Source organism: Panicum virgatum, chromosome 3K (assembly GCF_016808335.1).
Source record: "Panicum virgatum strain AP13 chromosome 3K, P.virgatum_v5, whole genome shotgun sequence".
Taxonomy (NCBI): domain Eukaryota; kingdom Viridiplantae; phylum Streptophyta; class Magnoliopsida; order Poales; family Poaceae; genus Panicum; species Panicum virgatum.
Genome location: NC_053138.1, coordinates 50,565,590 through 50,590,274, shown reverse-complemented (window position 1 = coordinate 50,590,274; position 24,685 = coordinate 50,565,590). Strand labels below are relative to the sequence as shown.

General features: G+C 43.3%; 2 protein-coding genes and 1 long non-coding RNA gene across 16 annotated transcripts; 2 read left to right on the top strand and 1 right to left on the bottom strand.

The window, feature by feature from the left end:
- Window positions 1-7,300: 7,300 nt before the first annotated feature.
- On the top strand, window positions 7,301-9,758 carry LOC120699488. 11 transcript variants are annotated; one of them, XR_005685456.1, is made up of 4 exons: window positions 7,301-7,807; window positions 7,932-8,000; window positions 9,285-9,375; window positions 9,490-9,758. XR_005685456.1 is itself a non-coding variant. In XM_039983489.1 (3 exons), exons 1-3 carry the CDS (start codon window positions 7,450-7,452, stop codon window positions 9,484-9,486), a joined length of 474 nt encoding a protein of 157 aa, XP_039839423.1. In that variant the 5' UTR covers window positions 7,301-7,449; the 3' UTR covers window positions 9,487-9,758. The 11 variants fall into 11 exon arrangements, 2 of the variants coding, with proteins under 2 accessions (XP_039839423.1, XP_039839424.1); XR_005685455.1 differs by having other exon boundaries at window positions 7,302-7,844; XR_005685452.1 differs by having other exon boundaries at window positions 7,303-7,807; window positions 7,920-8,000.
- A 4,666-nt stretch (window positions 9,759-14,424) lies between these two features.
- Window positions 14,425-16,877, top strand: LOC120699487. 2 transcript variants are annotated; one of them, XR_005685449.1, is made up of 3 exons: window positions 14,425-14,591; window positions 14,713-15,419; window positions 16,293-16,877. It is a non-coding gene; the product is annotated as an uncharacterized LOC120699487 (long non-coding RNA). The 2 variants fall into 2 exon arrangements; XR_005685448.1 differs by lacking the exon at window positions 16,293-16,877 and having other exon boundaries at window positions 14,713-15,564.
- A 543-nt stretch (window positions 16,878-17,420) lies between these two features.
- On the bottom strand, window positions 17,421-24,609 carry LOC120699486 (cyclin-T1-4-like). Of its 3 annotated transcripts, none has more exons than XM_039983484.1 (7): window positions 24,289-24,609; window positions 22,423-22,727; window positions 21,570-21,651; window positions 21,075-21,212; window positions 20,239-20,417; window positions 19,994-20,145; window positions 17,421-18,829 (listed from the first exon to the last, which is right to left on the bottom strand). In XM_039983484.1, exons 2-7 carry the CDS (start codon window positions 22,656-22,658, stop codon window positions 17,832-17,834), a joined length of 1,785 nt encoding a protein of 594 aa, XP_039839418.1. In that variant the 5' UTR covers window positions 22,659-22,727; window positions 24,289-24,609; the 3' UTR covers window positions 17,421-17,831. The 3 variants fall into 3 exon arrangements, with proteins under 3 accessions (XP_039839418.1, XP_039839419.1, XP_039839420.1); XM_039983485.1 differs by having other exon boundaries at window positions 22,423-22,746; window positions 24,289-24,491; XM_039983486.1 differs by lacking the exon at window positions 24,289-24,609 and having other exon boundaries at window positions 21,075-21,199; window positions 22,423-22,439.
- Between the last annotated feature and the right edge of the window lie 76 nt (window positions 24,610-24,685).

The following is a 24,685-nucleotide window of genomic DNA, read 5'->3' as shown; positions in this document are numbered from 1 at the left end:
TACTGCTTCGCGGTTGTTGGCGAGTTCCAGATACCCTCCATGCCCAAGATAGTGACAACTGAAGCTACAGCTCTCATACTTGCAGCCTGACTGATGAAGAAGATAGAAGCAAGAATATTTGTTCTTTCTGAACGCTGTTATCTGTAGAGAGAACTGGTACTAGTTCCTTTCGATCTTAAAAGTAGAGGGAGTTAATCTATCCCCCCACCCCCCACCCCCACCCCCACTAGTTTTTCACTTATAAAGAGCTCAGGTGTGTGTGTTCTTAACTCTGTGATGGTACTTTGTAAGATCTGGAAACCCCAGCATAATATATTAGCTTTCAATATAAAGTTGTGCCAAAGTGGCCTTTGGTCTAAAAAATAGGTAGTAAGTGACAGGAGATTTTTTTATATAGAGAAGTTTTCTGCATGAGAACAACCTGACAATAAATTGTCAACCGATGGGGCAAGAAACATGTGTTATAGGTATCATGAATTGCATGTTAGAACAATTTATTGTACTAAGTTACATACTTGACATCTTTGCAATGTTGTCATTTTCCAATCTTAGGTGGTATTTAAATTGCTTGAGACTTAATTACTGGAAAAATAACTTTGCTAGTTTCATCATACGATGTGCAAACAATGCAATAAATCTATGAATGATTTTTTTAATTGGGTACAAATTGTAATGATTTTTCTAACTTCATGCAGGGCATTCGACATCTAAACCTGACTCTACCTCCTCGCCCAGTCCCCTATTGTATTGTTGTTTTACGTTTTCACTCAGGAACTAACAAAACTAGTTTAGTTACAACCACCTTGTGTACTGTTCACAATCTGGTAATGTTTCAATTGGCTACTTAAGCCAAACTCAATGTGTTTCATAAAGAGTTTCATGGCATTAACACTACTAGAAAACGGCTCATTCGTCCGCGGCAGTTAGTACCGGGCGCACTTTGATCCGGTACTAACTGCCAATTTAGTACCAGGCCTAGGCTACAGTGCTCCCGGGAGCCTTTTAGTACCGGGCCTAGACTACAGTGCCCACCAGCCAGCACTAAAAGTGCACCACTGACGCCACGAAGTAACCATTTACTACCGGCTGGTCGCTCCAGCCGGTACTAAATAGCACCCAGAATATTTAATACCGGGCAGAGGCTTCACCCGGTACAAAAAATATCCTATTAGTACCGGGCGGAGCCTGCAACCGGTACAAACAGACCATGCCAAAAAAATATCTCGCAGATGAACGGCCAGCCAGGGTCTTTATCTCTTCAACCCTTCTCCTTTTCCCCATCCCCCAGAACCCCAACTCGCCTTCGCACTCGGTCTCGCTTCTCCAAGCTGCAGCCCGCAGCGCAAGGCCATGGCCAACGGCAAGGCTACTCTGTTGCGGGGATCTACCGCTGCCACGGTCGGCCAGTCGTCGCCCCGCTTCCTGCTTCCACGCGCGAGTGGCGGAAGCCGTCTTCCAGACTTGCCGTCCTAGCCCAGCAGCCCGGATCTCGTTCTCGGCGGCTGGATCCGGGCGAGTTTCGATGGCTGGCCAGCGGAGGAGTCCCTGGATCGCTGGGGGCAGTGGGTGGCAAAGCTCCGCACGCTACACGAGCCCCTGTGGCACGAGCTCAGGATCCTGGAGGTGCGGGCGGGCGGCGTGGCCAGGCCGCGGCGGCGGAGGCGCGCGGGCGGGCGCCGCCAGACCGCGGCGACGGAGGCGCGCGCGGGCGGCGCCGCCTGGCTGCGCCACCAGGCCGCCGGCCGCCAGCGCGCATGCCGCGAGGGCCTTCCCCGGCCGCCAGGAAGCAGGGGACGGCGAGCGGGGAGCGCGGAAGCCACCAGGCACCAAGGGCGTGGTGCCGCTGACCACCATGGGCGCGTAGGGAGGCTCCATGTTGTGTTTTTTTTTGTTCTTTTGAAACTTTGACTTGTTCATGTGAAGTCTGTGAAATCTGTAACTAGCTCGTTCATGTGATTGTAATTTATTTGTGATTTTTGTGATTCATGTATTGTTGTGAAATCTGTAACTGGTTCATTGATTCATGTGATTGTGAATTTTTTGTGATTCTTGTGATTCATGTGATTGTGATTTTTTTGTGATTCATGTGATTGTGGCATGCGCCTTGTGGAAAAGAAAATGAGAAAAGAAAGGGGAAAAAAGCTACGGGTGATGCGGTGGGGAAAGAGTTTGTACTGGTCGGTGTTATCGACCGGTACAGACACTCCATTTAGTACCGGTCGCTCCGACCGGTACTAAATGCTTGTCTATTTAGTACCGATGAATGGGTACCGGGTGAGCAACCAGTACTAACCAGAGGTTCCTACCCGGTACTAGTGTGGTTTTTTCTAGCAGTGTAAATTTTATGCTACATCATCAGTTTTGCTGATATGGCAAGAAGAGAGAATGAGGGAGTTTTATAAGATGAGAGAGGAGTTTCATCTCCATAAAACTCACTTGGCACAGTTATCTAGTTTCTAGTCTTAATAACTGTGACATGTAAGTGTACAATAGACTGGCCTAGTGGACTTAGGGCATGTACAATGGTGCAGACGACTGCTGTCTGTAAGTGTATAGAATACTGCATATAGACAATAAAACAGACAACTTGTACAGTGAGGTATCTTTTAGTCTGTCTACAAGATGTTTAATCCATGTATGGGCACATATAACATGATGTTCAAATATAATTAGATCTTTGTGTGCTATTTTGTTGCTTGTTCTACATGATACATATTGTATGTTAGATAATACAAAAAAAAAAGGTCAAATTACGATACTACTCTTGTCTTTTTATTATTTTCTTTTTTTAAGTCAAATGACCATATACCCTTATTTTTCTATCTGATTCTTCCTTTTTTCCTTTTTTTTATTTTCTTCTCTCTTCCTTATCTTCACCGATTATGTTGTCCATTGCTTCTATCGCCGCAGGAATTTGATTGGTGAAATGAACTGATAGTCACCAATTTGAATGGTTAATGAGCTTTGTTAAATGTGCAAATTATTGTGAAAGTTGCTCCCTGACGCAGCCCAGGGCAGGTTTCGCACTTTCTGAGATGGTAGGCAGCCGACGAGAAGGTTTCGCACTTCTCCCAATGGGAGCAACCGATGGTTACTGTTTGAACTTCTCCTGATGAGCAGACAAACTGTTAAGAAAAGTACCCCTAAGGGTTATCCAAAGCACTAACACGAAAAGGGTTTCTTGACAGTACAAAAGTTGACTTTCTGTGACAGTCAGTCCCTGACAGCTCATCCCTGATTGTTACTTTCAGGATATATCATCCGTGACAGTTTATGGTACTTTCCCTAATGAGATCTATCATCACGGAAAAACCTATCTGGGGTAGTGTGAGGTGGGAGAGGCATACTTCCTCCATCCTCTAATATAAGGCACTCTAGCAATTCTATGACATATTAAGGGAGAGAACAAAAAACGCATGTATCCTCCGAGAGCTCTTGGTTCAGCAACTGTAATAAAAAATAAAGTTGTTCCTAAGATTAAGCAGCAGAAGAAGGAACAAAAAAGGCAAGTCTGAAGCTATGAGCCAATGAAAATAAAATAATTTCCTTTACTTGTCCGAAAATCCTAGAATATCTTATATTGATGTACAATTTTTGAATCCTCCAGTGCCATATATTTCAAGATAGAGGGAGTACAGGGATGTTACTCAATTATATTGCAAATCATATACTTCCCTCTATTTATCTGAAAGACCGAGACCTCCTAGTTCCACCTCTACACATGTCGAAAATCCATCCATTGCACCACATCACTACTTCCAACCTTGCTACCTCTACAAGCACTACTAGAAAACCGGAATTTCATGGAGCAAAACAACCACGAAAATGGGCCACGGCATCCAACGTCATGAATTCTCACAAATAGCGGTAAACCGCAAACATTTTTCCTACGTCAATTGGTGTCAAAGACCTCAACAAATACAAGACCTCTAATACTATTTTATGGTGGCTAAGGTTGTTCATATATGATCTGCAATTGAGTAACTCTGTTATGAGAGGAATTAACCACCATCATGATTATTCTTATTTTCATGATGGTTGTTCATCATTCCTCTCATGAGAATGAAAAGTGGTCGATACTGAAGCTAGCAAAGTGGTGAAGCAATGTATGGACCAATGGAGTCACAGGCCTTGGACATTGAAATTCGTTGATGATATCACTAAGATAGTGCTTAGAAGTGACAAGTTAATTTAACACTTAGAAAATAGAACAGTGTTGTTCACCCTTTCTTGGTTTTTCTTCAAACACCACAACTAGGCATCAACCACTTCTAGCACGCTCACTGCTGCAGTTGTTAGTGTCTTTGCCTCTTCTAGGCCTTGGGCAACGTGATGGAACAAGGAAGAATCTGGAACCTATAGAGCCAACCGATGCAGGAGTGAGGAGGGTCTTTCTCCCTTCCCTCCCCTCCCTTCTCTCTCCCTCGCCTCCCCCTCTGGGTCAAGAACAAAGTGCCTAGTTGCCTGCATCCGGAGCTGGTGTAACCATGCCTGACAATGGGCCATAGCCCTGCCCTAACCCCAACCCGACCCTATTACTTTGGGGATTAGCCCTAATCCTTATCCAATCCTTTGAATAATATTCTTATCCTATCCAGCCCTATCCTTTCAGCATTAAAGCCATGCTCCAATCCTGCCCGTTTTATGGCCCTCGGGCCCATCCTTCCAGCAGCTAGGATAACTACTATTCGCAGCATCAATGATGCATTTAGCCATGGTACTTGACACGCTACCTGTTATAGAAGCATAGACATGTTACCTGTAACATGATCTAAGCAAAACAACCAGACCAACATTCAAATTAGTCTCAGCTATTACGATAGAACACGAAGCAACACCCATTTCAACACGTAGAGCAAAGGCAAAAGGCATAAAAAAACCCTCGCTAGTGTGTAAAAACCAGAACAAAAATTTTACATCAGAAGAATGGGCATAGCATCAAGTATCACTTGTCAAAATCATAATGGAAACCAAGTACAAATCTTAGCACCACACTTTTAGCTATCCTAAAGCATAAACCAAAAATATTGGAACATGTTCTCAGCCAAACAACAAATTTGTTCAACCTTTCCTTCATTGTATGAGAACAACAGATCCTAGATAATCAAAATGATCTAGAGTTAATAAAGTACACATTGGAAGCTTTCAGTATCACACGAGCATTGAATAGAAGCAAAGAACATGCTTGGTGCAAAGTAAAAAAGAGGTCTGCAATCATGGAAACCAGCAGCAAACAACCATGCATCCATATTGCTATTCTTTGGCATTTCTCTAACATAATCAGATAATAAAAATGCTCTCCTAGATCAAGTGCCATAAACCTCCTCCTCATCTAAAGCAAACATCCTCTGTCCACTCATTGGCTCACCTTCATCATCGTCATTGAATCCGATGAACCAATCTTTAGCACAGATTAAAGCTTCAAGGGTTTCTGGAGCGAGTGATGTTCTGTTTTTACCAAGAATTCACCCAGCAGCACAAAAGGATGATTCTGAGGACACTGTGCTCACGGGAATTGCAAGAACATATGTAGCATGTCAACGATGTGGGACGTCAAGAACCAGTCCAGACTTGCTTCTAAAGCCCAGTGACTAAACAATGGAGTTAAAAATCTGCATGCGAGATGGTGATGAAGTCACGACTTTGATAATATCACGGACACTCCCGATTGCATTAGGAATCACCTTTAGGCCAGCTTGAACCATTATGTTAAGAACATGAGCAACACACCTCACATGCAGGTGACCTCTAAAGAACACCTCATCACCTAAAGCATCGCACATGTCTTTTGTGGCTTTGTTATTCACACTAGCATTGTCTAATGTTATGGTGAACAGCTGACCAACCAATTCCCACTCCATCAAGCAATAAGTAATGCCATCTTGCACAGCATATGATGTATGTGGGAAAGAAATTTGCTTGAATGCAATAATCTTCTTTTGAAGCTCAAACTCTTCATTGATGAAATGGGCTGTGACACAAAGGTACCCCAAGTTTAGGTTAGAAGACCAAAAGTCTGTTGTCAAACTAACATGGGATTTCAACTTTGAGAACTGTTCAGTCAACATAAGCTTCTCCTCTTCATACAATAGAAGGCAATCTGCCCGCACACTCTGCCGACCAACTACTTTAAAAGGTGGTTGGCAATAATTTATCATTTCCTTCCAAGCAGGATCTTCATCTTTTCGAAACGTGATTTATGTGCTAATGAAGTACTTGGCTACAAGACCTCGAAAGACTACAGGATCAAAGACAAGCTGGTCTCCATCACTAGTCTTTGTCTTCAATGTTGCTAAGAATCTGTCCCTATCTTCTTGTGTAATCTGAGAGCAGTGGTATCCGATGTGCCTATTTAGGTGAGATGTCCCTTTCCCGGAGACCAAAGATAATTGTCCCCATCTACTACTTTTGACTCTATGTGTTTCCAAACACTATAACATATATGACCTTCTACGATGAATTTCTCATGACACCAGAGCTATTTGTCATTAAATAGTTCTATTTATGACGTTTTGTAGAAGTCAATACAATTTAGTGACGAAAATGTGATATGCGTCACTAAGACCAATCAAGAATCGTCGTAACTTATTCCAGTATCATATTTGTGACAAAGTTTATGACGATACTTTGTTCGTCATAATTTTCTATATTTAAAGAAATGCTTGTGTTACCCTTGGTAGCAAGCATGGCCCACCTATGGGGTGGGTCCCACCGTTACATGGTTATTTAGGACCCACATGCACCGCTAGGTCCTTCATGTGCGTATTTAGGAAAAGTTAAGTGTGACCTACTAGTTATCTAGGTGAGTCAAGTGAAAAAAAATATAAATAGGATGGACGGATATCAAATTTTCTTAATTTAGAGATCTGATGATAAAAATAATCATTACTAAAGTATAATAAATTGTTAACGCATGTTTATTTCAAAGCACATGTTTGTTGTCAATCGTATCCTCTCTAGCAAGTTTCTTAAAGTAACTAGCAGTTAGTTTTATCTTTTTGGCTTCAAATATTAATAAAACCTTGACGAGCATATTTTTATTTTACAATATAGTTCTCTTAGTTACTCAACTAGCATGTTTCTGCAAGCAGTCTAGTCTATGTAAATAATATAGTTATTAATTATTGACGATACCTTTTTTACCATGACATTCATTCATCAAAATAAAAAGGAAAAGCACTAAATAGTATTGGGCCAACAAAATCTCAATTCAGCCCAATCCTCCAAATTGATTGGCCTGGTTTGCCCTCAGTCATCCGACCATCAAGATTGACAGCCGAGATCCATCCACTCAAAAAAATAAGATTCCCTTCCCCCCGAACCCTAGCAGTCGGCTCCTCCCTCTAGCAATCCGCGCCGCCCGCCCCTCCATCCCCACTCTCCTCCTCCCATGGTTCATCCAAATCTTAGCTTCCAAATACTTCAAATTTTGCAGTGCTCCACCCAACAATGGAGCCAATTGATGTACAGCTCTGCGCCGCTGCGTCCCGAAGCGGCCGAGGCACATCTCCCGGCCTGTCGCGGGCGCGGCCAGCATTGGCTCGAGCACGGCACCTAGGTGCCGCTGCAACCTTGCATCCGCTTCGACACGGCCACCAGAGCGTCCATGGTTCGGGCGTTGCTGCGTCCCCTAGTAGCTTGGGCACTTCTCCCGGTCTCAGTCGGGCGCGGCCGGCCTTGGCGCTAGCCCGGCACCCAGTTGCGGCCGTCGGTAGAGCTCCCGCTGCAGATGTGCCGGGCAGCGCGTTAGTGCGGGAGATCTCCACCGGGAGGCATTTGGTTATTATCCCGATGTGTGCTGCTGCAGGTATGCCCCCGCCGGCCAATACCATCCTTCATCCTAGGTAGTACACCTTCCCTTTCTCCCATATATATCTGCCTCATTCTCTTTCCCCCAAATTGTTTGATCCTGATCTAAGGTTTGGGATCAGGAGACTGTTTTAGCCCTGACAATTGCTGTGGTAGATCTCTGGCGTCGATTGCCATGCCCTAACTCACAGGTAAGTGCTCCAAATACAGTACCCCAAACCCGTGTGCTTCTATTGTTCTGCTCTAGTTTCTCAATTGATGTTGGTTGAAATGGCTCTTTCTTGAAAATAATAGTTATAGCCATATCCTCAGGTCAACAGTAATCAATTTGTGCTGTTTGTTCAAGTAATATCACTGAACTTATGGTTAGTCAACTTCAGGGATGTATGTATGTGTTTATTTGAGTGTCAAAATCAGAAATTTGTGTGATATTTTCATCTACAGATTGGGGCACACTTAATTTTTGGTTGCACAAAGCCTTCTATGCCGTATATGCCATGGCATTTAGTCCATGAATTGTCCTATACTATGGTTTATGGCTTTAAGATGCTCATCTGCTATGGGCAAGAAAGAGGAACCTGTAAGAAATTTATGCACCAAAAGCATATTTGTCCAAATTTAATTTTTTGATAACTGAAGATCTGATTACTGAAGCATGTGATGTTTGCGCTGTTCTTCATTCTACAACAATGGTCAGAGATGCAAGCATGCGACTTATTATGCATTTTTTGTCTCTTATCTTTATCAATCTAAAGAAAATGTTATTACTATAGTTTCATTTATGCAGGAAGCTCTGTTTCATCAGATTGACTTTAATTAGTTCTTCTAAATTTCATGAATGTGTTAATCTCTGAATAACATGCTTCTGACTAAAATTCAAGCCAGCTGGCCTCCTGTAGTCCGATTCAACAGTGCTATGTTGTTGATTGATACGTTGTCTCAACCTTTATTCTCAGAAAATCTTAGTCTGAAAGAAAAGAAACCTGGAATAAAACAAGAGTAGGTCTATTTCAATTGTCTTTTTCTCATTTGAAATATTTGTTCATGAGCATTCGGAAACCAGAAAAAAATTATACTGAATAATGTTCACCTTCTGCCCCTGATCTAAGGAAGTCCCTGGCTGTAGTAATTATGTTAGAAGATGACTCCCCACATGATTTAGTTTATGCCTGTTGGATGTGAGAATTTGGTCTGGCTATCTATGTGCTCTCCTACTGTGGTTAATGTATCATTTAACAAGGCTTCTTAATTCTACCACTCTATTATGTTGCTTCACGGCCTGTCAATACTAGATTGCCACAAGCAAACATTCTTTGCTTATTGCCTATGGACAGCACATTTGGTCTACTATAACACATGATGCACTAATGAATTGTTTGATTGAAGTAAATATGTAAGGCTATGATTTGTTTCAATCTGACTTTTGTTCTTAAGCCACTAGAGTAATAAAGTTAATCAGTTGGCTTTTGTGGCAGGTCTGTTGAGGGTTGACTCAAAATGGATGGCTTCTTATGATGTGCCATGGCAACAAAGAACTAATGAATCTTTGCTTGGCTTGCTGTTTTGGTAAGATTTCTCATACCTTCGGCACTTTCCTCTTGTTAAGTTTGAACTCCAAACTTTCATATGATTTCTAGCTTCTATCTTTGCAGTAAGAGACCTTTGCATTTTTGTTAACAGGATGACCCTCCTTATGTTCTAATTACCACAACCGGAACAGATCTTCCTAATTGTACGAAGAGCTTGAGGTAGAGAAGCGTGCAGAAGCAGATCATCTAGACAAACTTTTGGTTAGTAGGATGAGTTGGATACTTGTAATAAGTGTGTATGCTAATTTGTGGTTGTCACACAATATTTGTAATTGTGATACTGTATTCTGCTACTTGAGATTTTGTTTAGTATGTGCAAATTGAGCATTAAGGATCAAATGGAGTGGGCATTGAAAAAAATATTGGGCTTTGTTAACAATTAAATCTCAGCACATATCAAATAATAATATTGAAAAATAGGCTGAATTATATATTTATGACAAATCAAATTGTCATAATGGAGGTGACACGTCATATTTTAGTCATCGCCACATCGCATAAGGTAAAAAATTTATGACGTTTTCTATCCTACGTGGTGTATGTACGGTCATCCAAATACCCAATTTTGTGACGTTGCTTGGTATTGATTATGACAAAAAAATGAGCGTCACAAATTAGTGATGATAGAATTATTGTCATAAGATTTATGACGAAAAAATGTGTTTTCGTGGCAGAAGATCTTTTATGACATGGTATAGGCGACGAACTGATTTTCGTCACGTAAATGTCATAGATTATGAAAGACGACGAAAATACCACTTTTAGTGACATAAATGAAACGTCGCAGAAGCCCATATGTGTTGTAGTGAAACTTTAGCTCTCTTTTTAGATGACCGACTCGACTCATTGGTTGACATAGACTCATGACTCTCTCCAACAAGTTTTGGATTTGCTGAAACCCCTTCCATTTCTAACCGGTAATGATACTGCAAGAAGCCATCAGAAATTGAAGGCGGCAGCACATAAAACTCAGTTTGTATAGCATATTAAGATAATATAGGAAATAAGGGCAAACATAGTAAGATACTGCTTGTGTGCCTTTCTAAATTATGGGAAAAAACTAAGTTATTGTCTGGCAGCAAAAGCTACTGTCTAGTAGTAAAATCTACTAACTAGTGTCCTGACTAATCATCCTTTTTCAACAAAGCTAATATCTAGTGGTAAAACCAGACGACAATCACTGAAATGGTCCTAGCAGCAGTCCATCAGTTGGCAAAGCAAAAAAAAGACTATCACTACTATTATTTCTTCTATTATTTCAATCATCTTTGGAGTTTCGGGTCTCAATGTGAAGTCCTTCACATAAATTAGACCAGCAAGCAGTACCAAAAGGCTACTACATATTAGCAAAACGATAGGTGGATCTCCACGCCACGCCGACCCAGCACCGGTAGAAAGAGGAGGATAGGAGGTGGCAAGCCCCCACTCGACGGGCGAAGGCTTGGCGTGATGGAGGAGGAAAGCCCCAGCTCCCTCTGAGCGTGAAGCAAGAACAGCCGCCGCCGACAGCCTGCACATCAAGATCAAAAGAATTAGGGGCGGTTGAATGTGCGCAAGGATCAAGAGCAGTAGCATGTAATCAAAAGATTGGGGAGGATCTCAGCCTTTTCCTCACCGGCCGTGGCACCTGAGAAGGTGCAGACGGCGAGGTCTAGAGGCGCGGAGCGCACGTGAGCAGCGACGGCGGCGGTGCCCTCGCCCAACCCTACCACGACGATGAGGATCCCTTTCCTAATATCCACGGGCCAGATCCATAGTTCCTGTCCGTGGGCTAGCATGGGCCAAGTCTAAAATCCGGCCTGCGCCGATCCTTTTGAAGAACGACCCAATCCAATCCCCCGATCCTTTTGAAGAACGACCCAATCCAATCCTACCCTTTATCTGGAAAGCCCGTAACGAGCCCTAAAATCTTGGCCCCATGAGTTTGGAGGCCCACGAGGCCCTCGGATTTTCACGGCCCACTGTCAGGCTTAGGTGTAATGTGCCTCCTCAGGCTGGGCCAGTTCACATCTGGCAGCTTATCAGGGACATAGACAGCCCTCACAGACCAACACTAGTTTTTTCTGCACACTTTGTCCTCACTCGTGCGCACTCGGGAATCACCTCCCAGTCAGTCACCCATCTCCAAATTTCTCCGAGCCAGGCACGCTTAACCTCGGAGTTCTTTGGAGACCGGCATCCGGAAAAGAAGTTATAACTTGTTGACATGAGTATCCTATTAATCCTATTAAGCCCTGTGTCGAGATGTCACAGGAGCCATGCATGATCTTTTTATTCATCTAAGCAGGACAAGACAGGATTGGATGTTTTGCTGCCCATTCCTTCTCTGATCTCTCCCTCTCCCTCTCCCTCTCCCTCTCCCTCTCCATCTCTCTTCTACCTGTCCTGTGTTCATAGAGTAGTGGCAACTTCAGCAGCTAGCATCGGTTGTTTGGAATGTAATAATTTCTAAATTAAATAGTAATTTGAAAGGTACTATTGAAAAAAAATGTTAGTGATTTGGATGTATAGTTAAGTTAACAACAGTATTCTTATAAACCAGTCACTCAGTGGTGACCTAACGAGAGTAAGTGGCTGGAGATTTTTATCCATCATATACTTTTGAGTAAAATGCACCCAGGATCCTCAAACTGATGGGGACCTCTTATCTACGTCCTCAAACTATAGAAGCGACTATCTAGATCCCTGATCTATTGCTGGCATGCACCAAAGATCCAAAACTAGCCATGCCAGCACCAATAGCTGACGTGGCCATGCCACGGTGGCAGCCGGTCAACATGGCCATGGAAACTTTTCAAAAAAGTTCGATCCCATTTCGGTTTCTCAATTCTAGCTCCTTCCTCTCCTTGAACAAATAGAGCAGGGCCGCAGGGGGAGTGCCAGGCTGGTGCCCGATTCGACGACGGCGACCGACCGGTCGGTGGGGTGCACAGGCCCTGTGAGGACCTAGACCCGGCTCAGGCTCCATGAGGGATAGGTTGCAATGGGCAACCACGGGAGCAGGGTCGTGAGCGCGGCTGCAGCCTGACATCAAGGCATGCGAGCGATGGCGACGGCAGCAGTGACATCGAGACGCCGACAAAAGACCACCGTGGGCGCGCGAGGGTGCGAGGAGCGCCGAGCTGCGAGCCGGCGGCAACGTCCCGCACACGCCCGCCTCGCTTCACGGAGGGACCCGCACAATGGCGAGGCGGCGCGGGGCGGTGGCGCGGAGCAGGCGGCGGCGCAGGGGTGGTGCGCGGTGCACACGCGGTGGCGGAGGCGCGAGGGCCCGGCGGCAAAGGCTCGGCCGGCGTAGATCGGTGCAAGCAGGGAGGGGGGTCGGACCGGCAGCAGGGCGGGCGGGGCGTTTCTTCCTCCTCCCACCATCCCCCATAGCTCCACCCCACACCGCCACCCCACCCTCACCGGCGACCACCCCGGTCCTAGCGACCAGCCACGCGGCCGGCCTAATTACGAGCCGATCGGACACCCACCTCTCCCCTGCGGCCTCTCCTTTCTTTCCCTGCGCGCGGTGGCAGGTGGGGCCACGAGCGGCGGCAGGGTGCGCGAGCGGCTATGCGCACCGGTCGACGGTGCGCGAGCGATGGTGCGTGGTAGCCGGCAGGGGCGCGCGAGCAGCGGCTTGCGCACGAGAGACGGCTCGCCTCGCCCGGCGGTGGCGGCGGCGGCCCCATCTGACACCGCGGGAAGCCACCCCAACCCTCCCTGCTGCTGCGCCTTGTCGTCCACTACACGCACACCTGCCTCGCCACCCGCGCATCGCACGCCGCGCCCACGCGAGAGCTCGGCGTCGCCGCTTGCGCCATTGTCATGTAGGAGGCGAGCTCCGCCCCTTTTGAAATCTGGCGACCTCACTCCGCCATTCTCCGATTCCCTGCACCAGTAGCAGCCCCGCGACCTCCTCCCTCGATTCCACCCACTGGCCGCGTGCGCCGCTCGCCGGAGCGGCCCTGTGCTGGCCACCCGCCACCACCCGGCGCTGCCATCGTCAACCTCCACGGTGAGTCGAGCGACGCCAGTGCGCGTCGAGCCCGCCCAAGGCCGCGGCGAGCAGCACCTGCCCATGGTTGTCGTCTCCTGCTCACGCGCCCGCGTGCCACGGCGGCGACGGCAAGGCTCGGGTACGGGAGTGAGAAATAGAAATGGGACAGGACTTTTTAAAAGTTTCCATGGCCATGTTGACCGGCTGCCACCGTGGCATGGCCACGTCAGCTATTGGCGCTGGCGTGGCTAGTTTTGGACCTTTGGTGCGCGCCAACAATATATCCGGGATCTAAATAGTCGCTTCTATAATTCGAGGACGTAGATGGGAGGTCCCCAAAAGTTTGAGGACCCTGGGTGCATTTTACTCTATACTTTTCACCATATAAATGCATTCATGCTGCGTATGACGCCTTTAAAATATGATTGACAAAAAAAATAGCACTTAGGTTTTTGGCTCTTCTGTTGATGCTTTTTAACATTTGATGTTTTATAAGAGTGTTTGCTTACCTAATAAGTCTATTATCTTGTTGATAAAAAATTTGGTAGATCATCTTGTATCCATGAAACTAAAATAGGGTCCGTTTCATAGAGCACCAACTCAACTCTAGGTCCATTCTTGGATTATATTTTTTTATCAAAAAAGTAATTAGGTCCTTTTTACTTATTTTAGATTAAATACAAGTCTTTCATCCACTTTAATTTATTACATAAGCTTTAAATTTTGCGAAAATGTGGCTGGCTGATCTTGGGCCGAATTCCAATAGGCACCTGATCCTAATTTTGGTGACGAAGATGATGTTGGGCTTTATTACCCAATTAGTGGCCCTGTACAGGCCCAGGAAAATAAACAAGGAAAAAAAATATCAGGCGAGTTTTCCTTCTCCTGTAAGGCTGTCCACAATGGCAAGAGCAAGAGCAAATTTGCTCTTGCCTCGTTTCCCACGCCCTCTCTGTCTACAGTGTCAAACAGTACATCTACAGTGCCAAACAGTAGATTTACTCTTCCATTTCCTCCTATCGCTGTGGCTGTGGACGGTCTAATAACAACAGGTAAAATCGCTGGCTCGTCGGCGGCGCCGCGGCCAGATCCGCCTCCAACCACCGAACCGAAGCGCGCCGCCGTCGACCTCCTCACCGTCGGTGTTGGGCTGGCGTTTGAGTCCGGTGGTCATCTCCATCCGCACCTGGCGTTGGTTTCTTTCGTAGGTACGGAATCCCAACTAGCCTGGATGGGGATATTCTTTTATGAGGAATTTCTTTGTTCCCAATGCTATCGTAATTGCTCTGAGAAACCAAATCTGAATCTTGCGTTCATTCCTTCGGTTAGCGATGGACTCCTTTGGCCCCATGGTGGATCGCTCAGCTAAATCATCCATCCGTGCCTCCGATTCGGTCGGCGTCCAACGCGACCAGATTGATGCCAGATGACGGCACTGGATTTAGGATCTGCAGGCTAGGATTTGACCATGGCCTTCCGGATTGGATATATCTATCTACACTTGGGTTATGAAATCACGTTCCTAAAACATCTGTCTTTGATTTGTTTGCATCTATGGATGGAGCTGATTAGACGAAGTTCTAGATCAAGCACACGTCAAAAGAAATAAGCATATCTGTAATGTGACATTCTGCCGTTCAGCATGCCCTAAAGATTTTAGTTACAGGTGAATAACACATTAACACGAGACTCCTATTTTTTTTTCCTTGGGCTCATGGTTATTTGGAGAGATGACATGAATCCCTCATTCATCCATTCGTTTTTAGTCTCAGGAAGTCTTAACCAAATTGGAATTTCATTAGAACAGGAGAGCTAGATATAAGGGCGTGGCTTCTTCTGTGTTGAAGACAATGGCAGAGAAGGCAGGGCCTGCCATCCATAGGCAGGCTGTGATAGTGACTGTTGCAGTGGAATCTAGGGCGCGCCATCTACTTGGCCTCCAGTAACATACTTATCTTCAGCTTGGTGTAAAGGCACGTCGTTGCAATGGATTGTCATACACAGTAAATTATGCTGGCACGCTGTTCTGTTCTCCGGTAAGATCTTGATATAGAGAAGTTTGCTCTTGTTGTGTTGGTTAAACTTATGGCAAGGTGGTTGTGAATGCAATCCTTAGCTGGGAATCTGTCGCTGTTCTTTTATCATATCCATATATCATAAAAAGTTGGGCTTCTATGCTAAGTTGTTAAGGTCAGTGATGATTGTCGTGAACTTACTATACCATGTGAAAGGGATATGTCAAATAAAGTGGCACTCAATCCCTTTAAGTACTGTCAGCTGAGTACATAAATGCAATTTAGATGGTGTACTGTTCACATTTTCTTCCGCTGAAGTTGCGCTGTGTATGATATTTCTTCTACTCTTCTATCAACTGTTGTATGTTTTAAGCAATATTCTAATATACTCTTAAGTGTTAGTTTGGAACACCTATTCTTGTGTATTGACATTTGACAATATAGTTAGTTAGGAGTTAGGACTAGTGCTATTACGCTCTAGGTTGGAGTATTAAAACAATTTTCTTTGCAGTTTTACACTTTCAAAAAGATTAAGTTCTCTAATATAAGACTCTCTCTGTTCGAAAATGTAGATTGTTTTGGCTTTTTTAATTCATACTATTTGCTATGTATCTACATATAATGTATGTCTTGATGCATAGTAAAATCTATGAACCTAGAAAAGTCATAACGACCTACATATTTATGTATTAAAACATGTTTCTTTGAATACAATAAGCAACTTAAGTACATCTTTTCTTTTTTAAAAAGATGGAAAAATGGAATGCCAAACCTACTGTTTTGCAAAAACTGTAAACTGCTCAAAAAGGTTAAAGTTACCGAAATACTAATATGTATGCATTTCTGCTTTGCTAACTTGGGTTGTTGACTCAATTAGTTATCACTTGCTTGTAGGACTGAATTTCTAATAGCTTTGAAGATAAAGGAGTGAAGATACTAATTGATCCAAAAGCTCTTATGCATGTTGTTGGAACCGAAATGGATATTATTGATGATCCTCTTAGGTATTTTGATTGTTTCCTACCAAGCTCTTATGCTAGCCCAGTTGGTTAGTCACTCCGGCGGCACCCCTCAGGTCCTGAGTTCGACTCCCTGTGGGAGCGAATTTCAGGCTAAGGATAAAAAAATCCCCTCGCTGGTCCTGTGTGTCAAAGCACTGGTTGTGAGACGGCCCAAGTCGGCTTGAGGACCCTTACATGGCCCAGGCACAGTTCTCAGGGGGTTACGTCTCCCAGTGTCAGGGCGGGGTCAGGGTTCGGAGATTTTCTCGGTCAGGGAAGCCGAGGCTTCTTCTTAAGTTAATACCGGTGGGGCGGTCTTTCCCCACCCGGCCGAGTTTTTAATTCTGTTGCGCTGCAACTCACATAATAGTTTGGTGGTGGTAATATTTCGCTGGTCAGATTTCGTGTTTATGAACCCCCAAATCAAAAGGAGCGTCATTCCAGAAATTTATGATAACACTACCAATTGTTGCATTTAGCTCCACTCTATTCATGCTCAGTTAAACTGTCGCTGATATTTCAGTTTGAGCTCCATTTAGCTGCTGGACATTTTGATCTCCCGTGAGACATTTTGTTTGAAGGTTTGACCATGCCAATTTGGGGAGTCTTGGGGAATTTCATGCATCCTTTGCTTATATCAGATTATTATAGCACATTTTTATTGTTGATACATCTGAGAATGAGAAGTGAGTATTCCCCTGCGTATGTAGCTGCCATTGTAAAACGAAAATGAAGCGCATTTCTAATTAAACTCTGGAGGCGTCTCAAAAAGTCATCTTACCATAAATTTGCTTCTAACAGTTTCACAAATAAGTTGCTCAACATTGTGCTACATTTGACACCAATCAGTTAGTATACTAAAAAGACTTAGACCAAAACATAAAAGTAGACGTGGCATTATGTAACTCAAAGTTTGCATAGCTGCTAAAGATAAGCTGATTTAAATCTTCATTTTAAACTCATAAGTTTAATATGTACGTCACTTAAATAAATACCTACAGAATATGAACTTCAAAATGCAAACACCCAAAAACCGGTTATATTCACCGCAACAAGCAAAGACCATTACGCAAAAACAAAACATTTGCACCACTTTAACTGAAACATCACATAGAAGAAATGAATCCATTTGTTATCTGCAGCGTGTTTCAGTGCATATATTCCAATGTTCGTTGGAACATTGATATTGCTAGCACGACTTTCACGATTCTATGGTGCAGATCTAGGACCAGTTTTAAACTGCCATCAGTTACTTGAGACAAATACGCACAAAAACTATGGACATCTTGACGTTCCACAGCACTGCAGTTTTTGCATCACAATGCAACATCCTCAGGCACTGGCAGTTACAGGAACATGTGTAACCTTATCATACAATGAATTCCGTGCCAAATTGCATGTAGTTACCAGTTTCAAGCAAACCGGTCCACAATCACACTTTGTTATCAAGTACGCCTTCAAGCTTAGGCCTTTTATAGTCATCTCGTCCATCCTGCTCAAATCTTCCAGCAAGGTGAGCATCATCGTGGCCCTTGTGCTTCAATGTGTGATCAACCTGCTGGGACTTGTTCTCAGAATCATCAGTTCGTTTATCAAATGATTGAGGCTGTTGTTCTTTACTGTCCCTTGGAAACTCCCCATCTTCAGCAGTTGTTGGCACGCTCTTCTCACCATGGTGACCATTCTCCATTACATGGTCAACATGTTGAAGATCTGCTGGTGGCATGCTATCATGGGACAAAGTCTGCTCTTCCTGCTTGATCTTCTTGTCCTCAACAGCCAATTCAACACCATGTTCTAGCTCTCTCTCAAGTAGATCATCATCATCCATCACATTAACATTTGCAGCAACTCCACCTTTTGATTTTCTTCGCTTCTCCATTGCTGCTTTTACCTTATCCTTGTCAATTTTATTCATCGCATCCATCCTTGATGATGACACACCAGGAGCTTCATTGCCACCAAGAACACCATCTCTTGTTTCATTAGAATTATCATGTGATCGATGTGGCTTGTCTTCTTCCATTTGATTACGGAACTCGTGACTGGACTTGGAATAATGATGTCCTGGGGAGAATTTTTTGTCATGATGTGACCTGTCCATAACAGCATCAGATTTAATTCCACTCTTGCTGCTCCTATCTTTGCTGCCACCATGGTTACCATTGTCATTTTGAGGCATTTTATGGCCAGAAATATGCTTGTCTGAATACAAGTGTCGAACATCATGAAGACCTGGAGCACCTGTCAAGGAAGAATGCTGCATATTTGACAGTTTGGCAGATGGTTCCTTAGAGTTTCCTTCAGATTTTACAGATGAATGTTGATTGCGCACACCAGCAGAACTCGCTTCAGCTTCACTTCCCTGTGATGGTTGTGCCTGTGGCGTACGGTTTTGCTCATACAACTCCAACATTTGATTGCTTACCTCTGCAATCATGGACGACAGAAATGTTTTATTTGTCAGATGAGATATGGGCATCTCAGACCACATTGTGATAATAAAATAATAACTAATAGTTAGGATTAGTAAATAAGAATTTCCATGTAGTGCCTAGTTAATATTAAACTATACAGAGTGAGACCTAATAGAATTTGATTGCTGGTCGGCTGGCTGGTACTTGTGTAATTTCTTGGTTTCTACCAAACAGTCAGGAACTTGGCCTCACAAGCACAACGGTTTATGTGACAAGTCACCAATAAAGCTAGAAGATTATCATTGTTTTGTGAATTATTAAAACCTAATTGCGTTTGAAACAGTGCTCTTACAAAGATACAGCATACCTCTGCAAGGTAAATATTAACAAAAAAAATACAAAAGAAATGTGTACACTATCAAAATCCCATTTATAAACTTCAATATACCTCACCAAGAAAAAGGCAGCAATGTAGCAAGACAGACACGTAGCACCTAGAAATATCAAGCTGCAACAAGGTGCTCCATTTCCCAATAGAGAAAAACAAGCCCATATCTTGGGGTAGAATAGCATGATATGTCCAGAAAATTGCCTAATGCAAAGCCCTCATTGACCACCCTTTTTATAGGATAGCTAAACTATGTTTACTTTTGGTTGTACCTATTTTTCTTAGAATAGCCTTGAAACTATGCTACTTTCCTCGCGACAGGAAAATGAATTGGTTCAGGCATGCAAATAGCAAATATGTGCAGTTTTTTGGAATTAAATTGTGTAATGAATTGAGGCCCGAAAAAGTTATGACATTAACAATTCAAATTGTATAATGTGTTTTCATCTTTAGAAACAATGACAAGAAAAATAAGCCATGGACATGTAGGATAAAACTAATGTCATGGAGAAAGATGTCATCCTAGTATCCTATTTAAGCCTAAATACTAGTTCAATGAAGATTATACCAATAACTGTTAGTTAAAGAAAATACAAATTATCAAGTTAAAGTATCATGAAGTTTGTAAATTCCTTAAAACCCAAGATTTTCACAGGAACAAAAATCTGTTTGACACAATAAACTCATGCTGACAATTCAACCAAATGGAGGCCAAATTAATATGCTGAACAAATGAACAGCATAGAGCAAGTGGAAACATTTCATCAGACTTTCCAAATAAGGACCAACCTTCAAGCTGACGTGGTGTGACATCGAAATCCTGCCACCAAATTTTATCACCCTCAGCTGGAAGCTTCATTTTGAGAAATTTAGCAGCCAAAAAGATGGCACCTGCTGCAATATGATGAGGCTCGAATTGCAGGCAAAGCGAAGTACGCAGCCTGTACAGTGCACAACATTTTTAAAGTGTAGTATAGTAGATACACAACTGTGAACTGCAATTTCAAAAGACAGCAAGGGTAGCAATAGCATACCCATCATTTACGAAATTCCAGGCAACCTGAGGAAGTGCACTTTTTTGAACAACTTTGAATTTCCTTATTGCTTCAACCAAGGGCTTGTAAGCATGATGAATATTCAGGTCAAACCCAAGTGTTACAAGTACAACTCGCTCCCCAAGTAAAATAAGTTCTTTTTGTTTATCATATATTTCCTGCAATAGGAAATATTAAGCACTAATAGAAATAACTATTATATAAACGGGAAAATACCGTTTTTGAATCAAATAAGAGTTAGTGCATGAAGAAAATAAATCCTAAGTAGATTCAGAAACAGGAAGCAGAGAAAGAGAGAACTATCATAATGTTCACTCTTGATAAAAAGGAGCATAATTTTTTTTAAAAAAATGTATTTTCAGAATTTTCAGCTTTGGTAGCACCTGAGGTTGTTTTATGCAACCACAAGCTGATAACGGAAGCGCATAAAGGCAACAGCTGTTGACTATATTTATTTTTTCAGATTACAAAATGTTTATTAAGCATCATAAACTGTTAAACATTTATATTAGGAGCATGTGGTCCTCAAATCCAGAATAAAAAGTGGATCTCAACTACTTTCATCGAGATTTAAGAGTTAGATTTGAATCTAGATATAACAAAAATCTACTGTTTTCTTAAATCAGCTAAATTTAATGAATGAATAGCTTATACAAGAATATAACTATAGCCTAGCAGTGTATGATGAAACAAGTTACAAAGTTAAACACATACTGGTTCCCAAGTAAAGGTATGCAACAATGAAGTTGAATAGTGATAATCATGCAGGACAAAGTCATGTTCTGGATCAATATATAGACAACCTAATCCATCACCTTCTGCTGCTTGATTCTCTGAACAGCATTAGGATCCTTCTTATGAATAAGCTCGTAAGAAACCACGATGACATCCTTCAAAGGTCTAGGTGTTTCTTCAACTTTTCCAGCCAAGAACATACAAACTGTGGCAATTATCTGTATGGATATTAGATTCAGAACCATTGGCGCATATTCTACAGATACAGATTTTTTTTTAAAAAAAATAACTGCACAGGATCAAATTTAGCTTGAAGGAGTACACTAATATCTATGTATGTCACCAGCAAAGAGTTTACATCATAGTTGTATTTGGTTTCTAACATTACCAAAATGGAATGTAAAAAATTTGAGTTTGTCAATCCATTGTCAAGCATCAAGATCCTGTCAATACTGATCAGGCATACAAAATGGAAAAGGCAAGTTTAAACTAAACTAAGTAGCAATCTGGAAGCTCAAGGCAAACTGCATCAACCATTGGAAAACAACTAGAGACAGGCATTGAATAACACTTACCCGTCTATCATTTTTTGCAAGGGATTGTCGAAGGTAAAAACGATGACAGAATACCATAGCTGTAGCAATTGACACTTGAGGCCTACAAACAGCAAACAAATGGGGGGTGGACTTTATGAGATAAAAGGATGACCTAAAGCTTCAGCAAAACCGATGACAAAACAATCCATTTATTTAATACTTAAAGTCATTGATGGATTTGCAATACAACTTGCGTCAAGACTATGACCACCAAGGAAAATGTCATGCTTTAGCATGCAAAAGCCAAGATCAACCATGCACAAAAAAATGAACATCAGCAACAGTGTTTTCAAGGCGTCCTTAAGGCATCGCCTAGGTGACAAGGCGGTGGTGGCTCGCCTCGCCTAAGGTGTCGCCTTAGTCCGCTTTATCCCTCCTTGGCCCGCCTACGCGATAAGGCGGTGGTGGCTCGCCTCGCCTTAACGCTTTCAAAACCATGATCAGCAAAATCTCGATCCATATTTGAATGCCAGACTACCAAGAATAACAAAATTTAAATTATACAATAGTAGCTACAGAAATTTTTCTCTTCATGATGATAGTATGAACAGCCTGATCAAAAGTTCAAACTACAGTTATCTAGAGGGGAAATAGATAAAATATCTTGATCCATAAACAAATGTAGATATGTGCATCCCATAACAATGTCACCCCAAATAACTACATAAAATGAGCAAACATAAGCTGATATACCAAACATATATTCAAAAAACTTTAGCATTATGGCCACACTTAAGTAGCACTTCATTTAAAAGAGTGTTCTTAGAATTTAGAAAGTGAAATGCAAAGATAGCCAACAAATGTAGAAGTAAATCAATGTATCCAATCTTACACTTTAAGCTTCATGCCCAACTCTTGTAGAAAATTGCAATACGACTTTCGAAGGCCATTCTCTCTCTTCAAATCAATGCCATCCCTCCTGGATGGAGAGTTTTCTTCTATTTCCTTTCTACTGAAATACCATGACGGACCAAGTTTCCTGGCTTCCTCACGCCTACCCAGGGTCCTGCCATTGGGGCTATTGTCCACAACTCCATGATGTGACGAATCACTTGGCACCATAGCCATGTAGGCGCACTTATTTATATTAAAAACAACTTGGCGAACAATTTACTTCGATGAACTCCTAGTCAGTCTCTGAATGGAGAAGATACACCTGGTGTTATGACAGTTACCAAGAAATAAAAGGGATGGTATGGCACACTTCAAAGTAAGGTACAGGATGACATGTGCATTAAAAGTTTCAAACACTCAAGCTAAATTCCAGGACTGAACATAAAACTGGAAAATAATACTGGCATGCTGTCATAGTATGCAATGCAATATGACACAATAATACACAACCATGCCCAATTACTTAAACATTTCGTGATGTTTTATCTTATAGACATGGTATGTACTACTCAAAATTTAAGAATTGAATAGATAAGCCCAATACAATCCTACTATCTGTTAAAAAAAATGAAGCATCACACTGTTAATAATTAATCCAGAGCAATAAAAAAGTTAAAAAACTGAAACCTAGCCAGATCAGCTACACAAAATAATTCATCCTCCTTTCGGTTCCAGTGTTCTCCATCCCCACCTCGCAGACCCAATAGTGCTACTGACTACCTACCTGGCAGAGCAGGACCACAACATCCTGCAATCTCATACCCCTAACTCGAGCCAGTTAACAACAAGAGAACACAATCCTTGAATCAACTAATACCCTACAACCATGCACCCCAATCCCAACCGACTGCTTACTCATTTGTATAGCCAATCCCAATGGTGGTAATCAGTTATTAGAACCCACACCTCAAAAGACAATGACATTTCAATCTATGGCAACTTGCAAAGTCATGATTTCAGCCTAATTCAAGCCAGTCAAGACTCACTTGACCAGGGTTGCTACTAATTACCTGCCTTGCAAACTTGTGCTACTAATCAAGCCAATTACCCTTACTAGTCATTTAGTCAACAGGACAGGATCAAGAGCCACTAATTCCTGAACAAACACAGTCCTGGCAAGACTAATACCCTACATACTACCATGCAGTCCCAGTTGGCCAATTTTTCATATCTATAACTAAACCTCAGAAATGGAAGCCCGTTATTGGAACCCAAACCTCGCAAGACCGCAATTCGAATCTAAAGCACCATGCAAAGCCATGACTTCAACCTAACTGAAGCAAATCAGTATTCAATTGGGATTGCTAGTTGCTACAGACTACCAGCCCAGCTGAGCAGGAAATCTTGCAAACTCGTACAGTTGTACCCCTAAATTGAGCCGGTTACCCTACTAGACACAGGGCAGGATCAAGAGGCATCAATTCGTTGACAGGAACACAATCTTTCCAAGACCTAGTATCCTACAAATCACAGTGCACCCCCAATCCCCAATTCAACTAATCCGCAAAAGACCTCGATTTGGAATCTATGGTGCCCCGTAAAACAGGGGCTTCCAACCTATAACATCCCGCAAGAACGCAATTTGTCCCGCCGCCGCGCGTAAGATAAACACCGCTTCACCTGATCAAGAAACCAAAGAAAATCAACACATCTAGGGTTTCGAAATTCCAGCGCCGACCCCGATTCCCCCGCGGCCCTTCCCATTGCCCGCAGACGGCCAATCCAAATGAACGCCCCGCGAGAGACACCGGCGACCGCCGCGCGCGATAGCGCGGGCGTCAATGGAGAGGGAGTGAAGACTGACCTCGTCAGCCGCTAGGGTTCCCGGTTCCGCCGCCACGGCCGCCGCCAAAGCCGAGGGAGCCGGCGCCACGGCCCGCGGGGCGGATGGCGCCAAGGCGGCGGAGCTCCGCGGGCCCCGGGCGGCAACAGCCGAGACGCTCCGGCTCGCCGCCGCGTGGGGGAGTGGGGACGACGAGGTCGGCGGGCGAAGGGCGCAGGGCGCAGGGCGCAGGGGAAGAAGGGGAAGGGGCGGGGCGGCGCGTCGCGTCCTGGGGATAACTCGCACGGGAGACGCAAAACCCTAGACTGTTTGGATTTTGTTTTATTTTTCATTTCGTTTTCTGCGGTTTTTAGTATTTCCCTGGCTTTTTTCAACGGAAGGGTACTCTGGTTTTTTTCCTCTTTTCTTTTCTTTTCCT

Excerpts from the sequence above, each read along its gene's own strand:
- LOC120699488 (XM_039983489.1), top strand. The coding sequence starts at position 7,450 with ATGGAGCCAATTGATGTACAGCTCTGCGCCGCTGCGTCCCGAAGCGGC. Across the intron at positions 7,808-9,284 it reads CCCGATGTGTGCTGCTGCAG|GTCTGTTGAGGGTTGACTCA; the intron begins GTATGCCCCCGC and ends CTTTTGTGGCAG. Across the intron at positions 9,376-9,461 it reads TTGCTTGGCTTGCTGTTTTG|TAAGAGACCTTTGCATTTTT; the intron begins GTAAGATTTCTC and ends CTATCTTTGCAG.
- LOC120699486 (XM_039983484.1), bottom strand. The coding sequence starts at position 22,658 with ATGGCTATGGTGCCAAGTGATTCGTCACATCATGGAGTTGTGGACAAT. Across the intron at positions 21,213-21,569 it reads TTGCAAAAAATGATAGACGG|ATAATTGCCACAGTTTGTAT; the intron begins GTAAGTGTTATT and ends ATATCCATACAG. Across the intron at positions 20,146-20,238 it reads TGGAATTTCGTAAATGATGG|GCTGCGTACTTCGCTTTGCC; the intron begins GTATGCTATTGC and ends TGCACTGTACAG.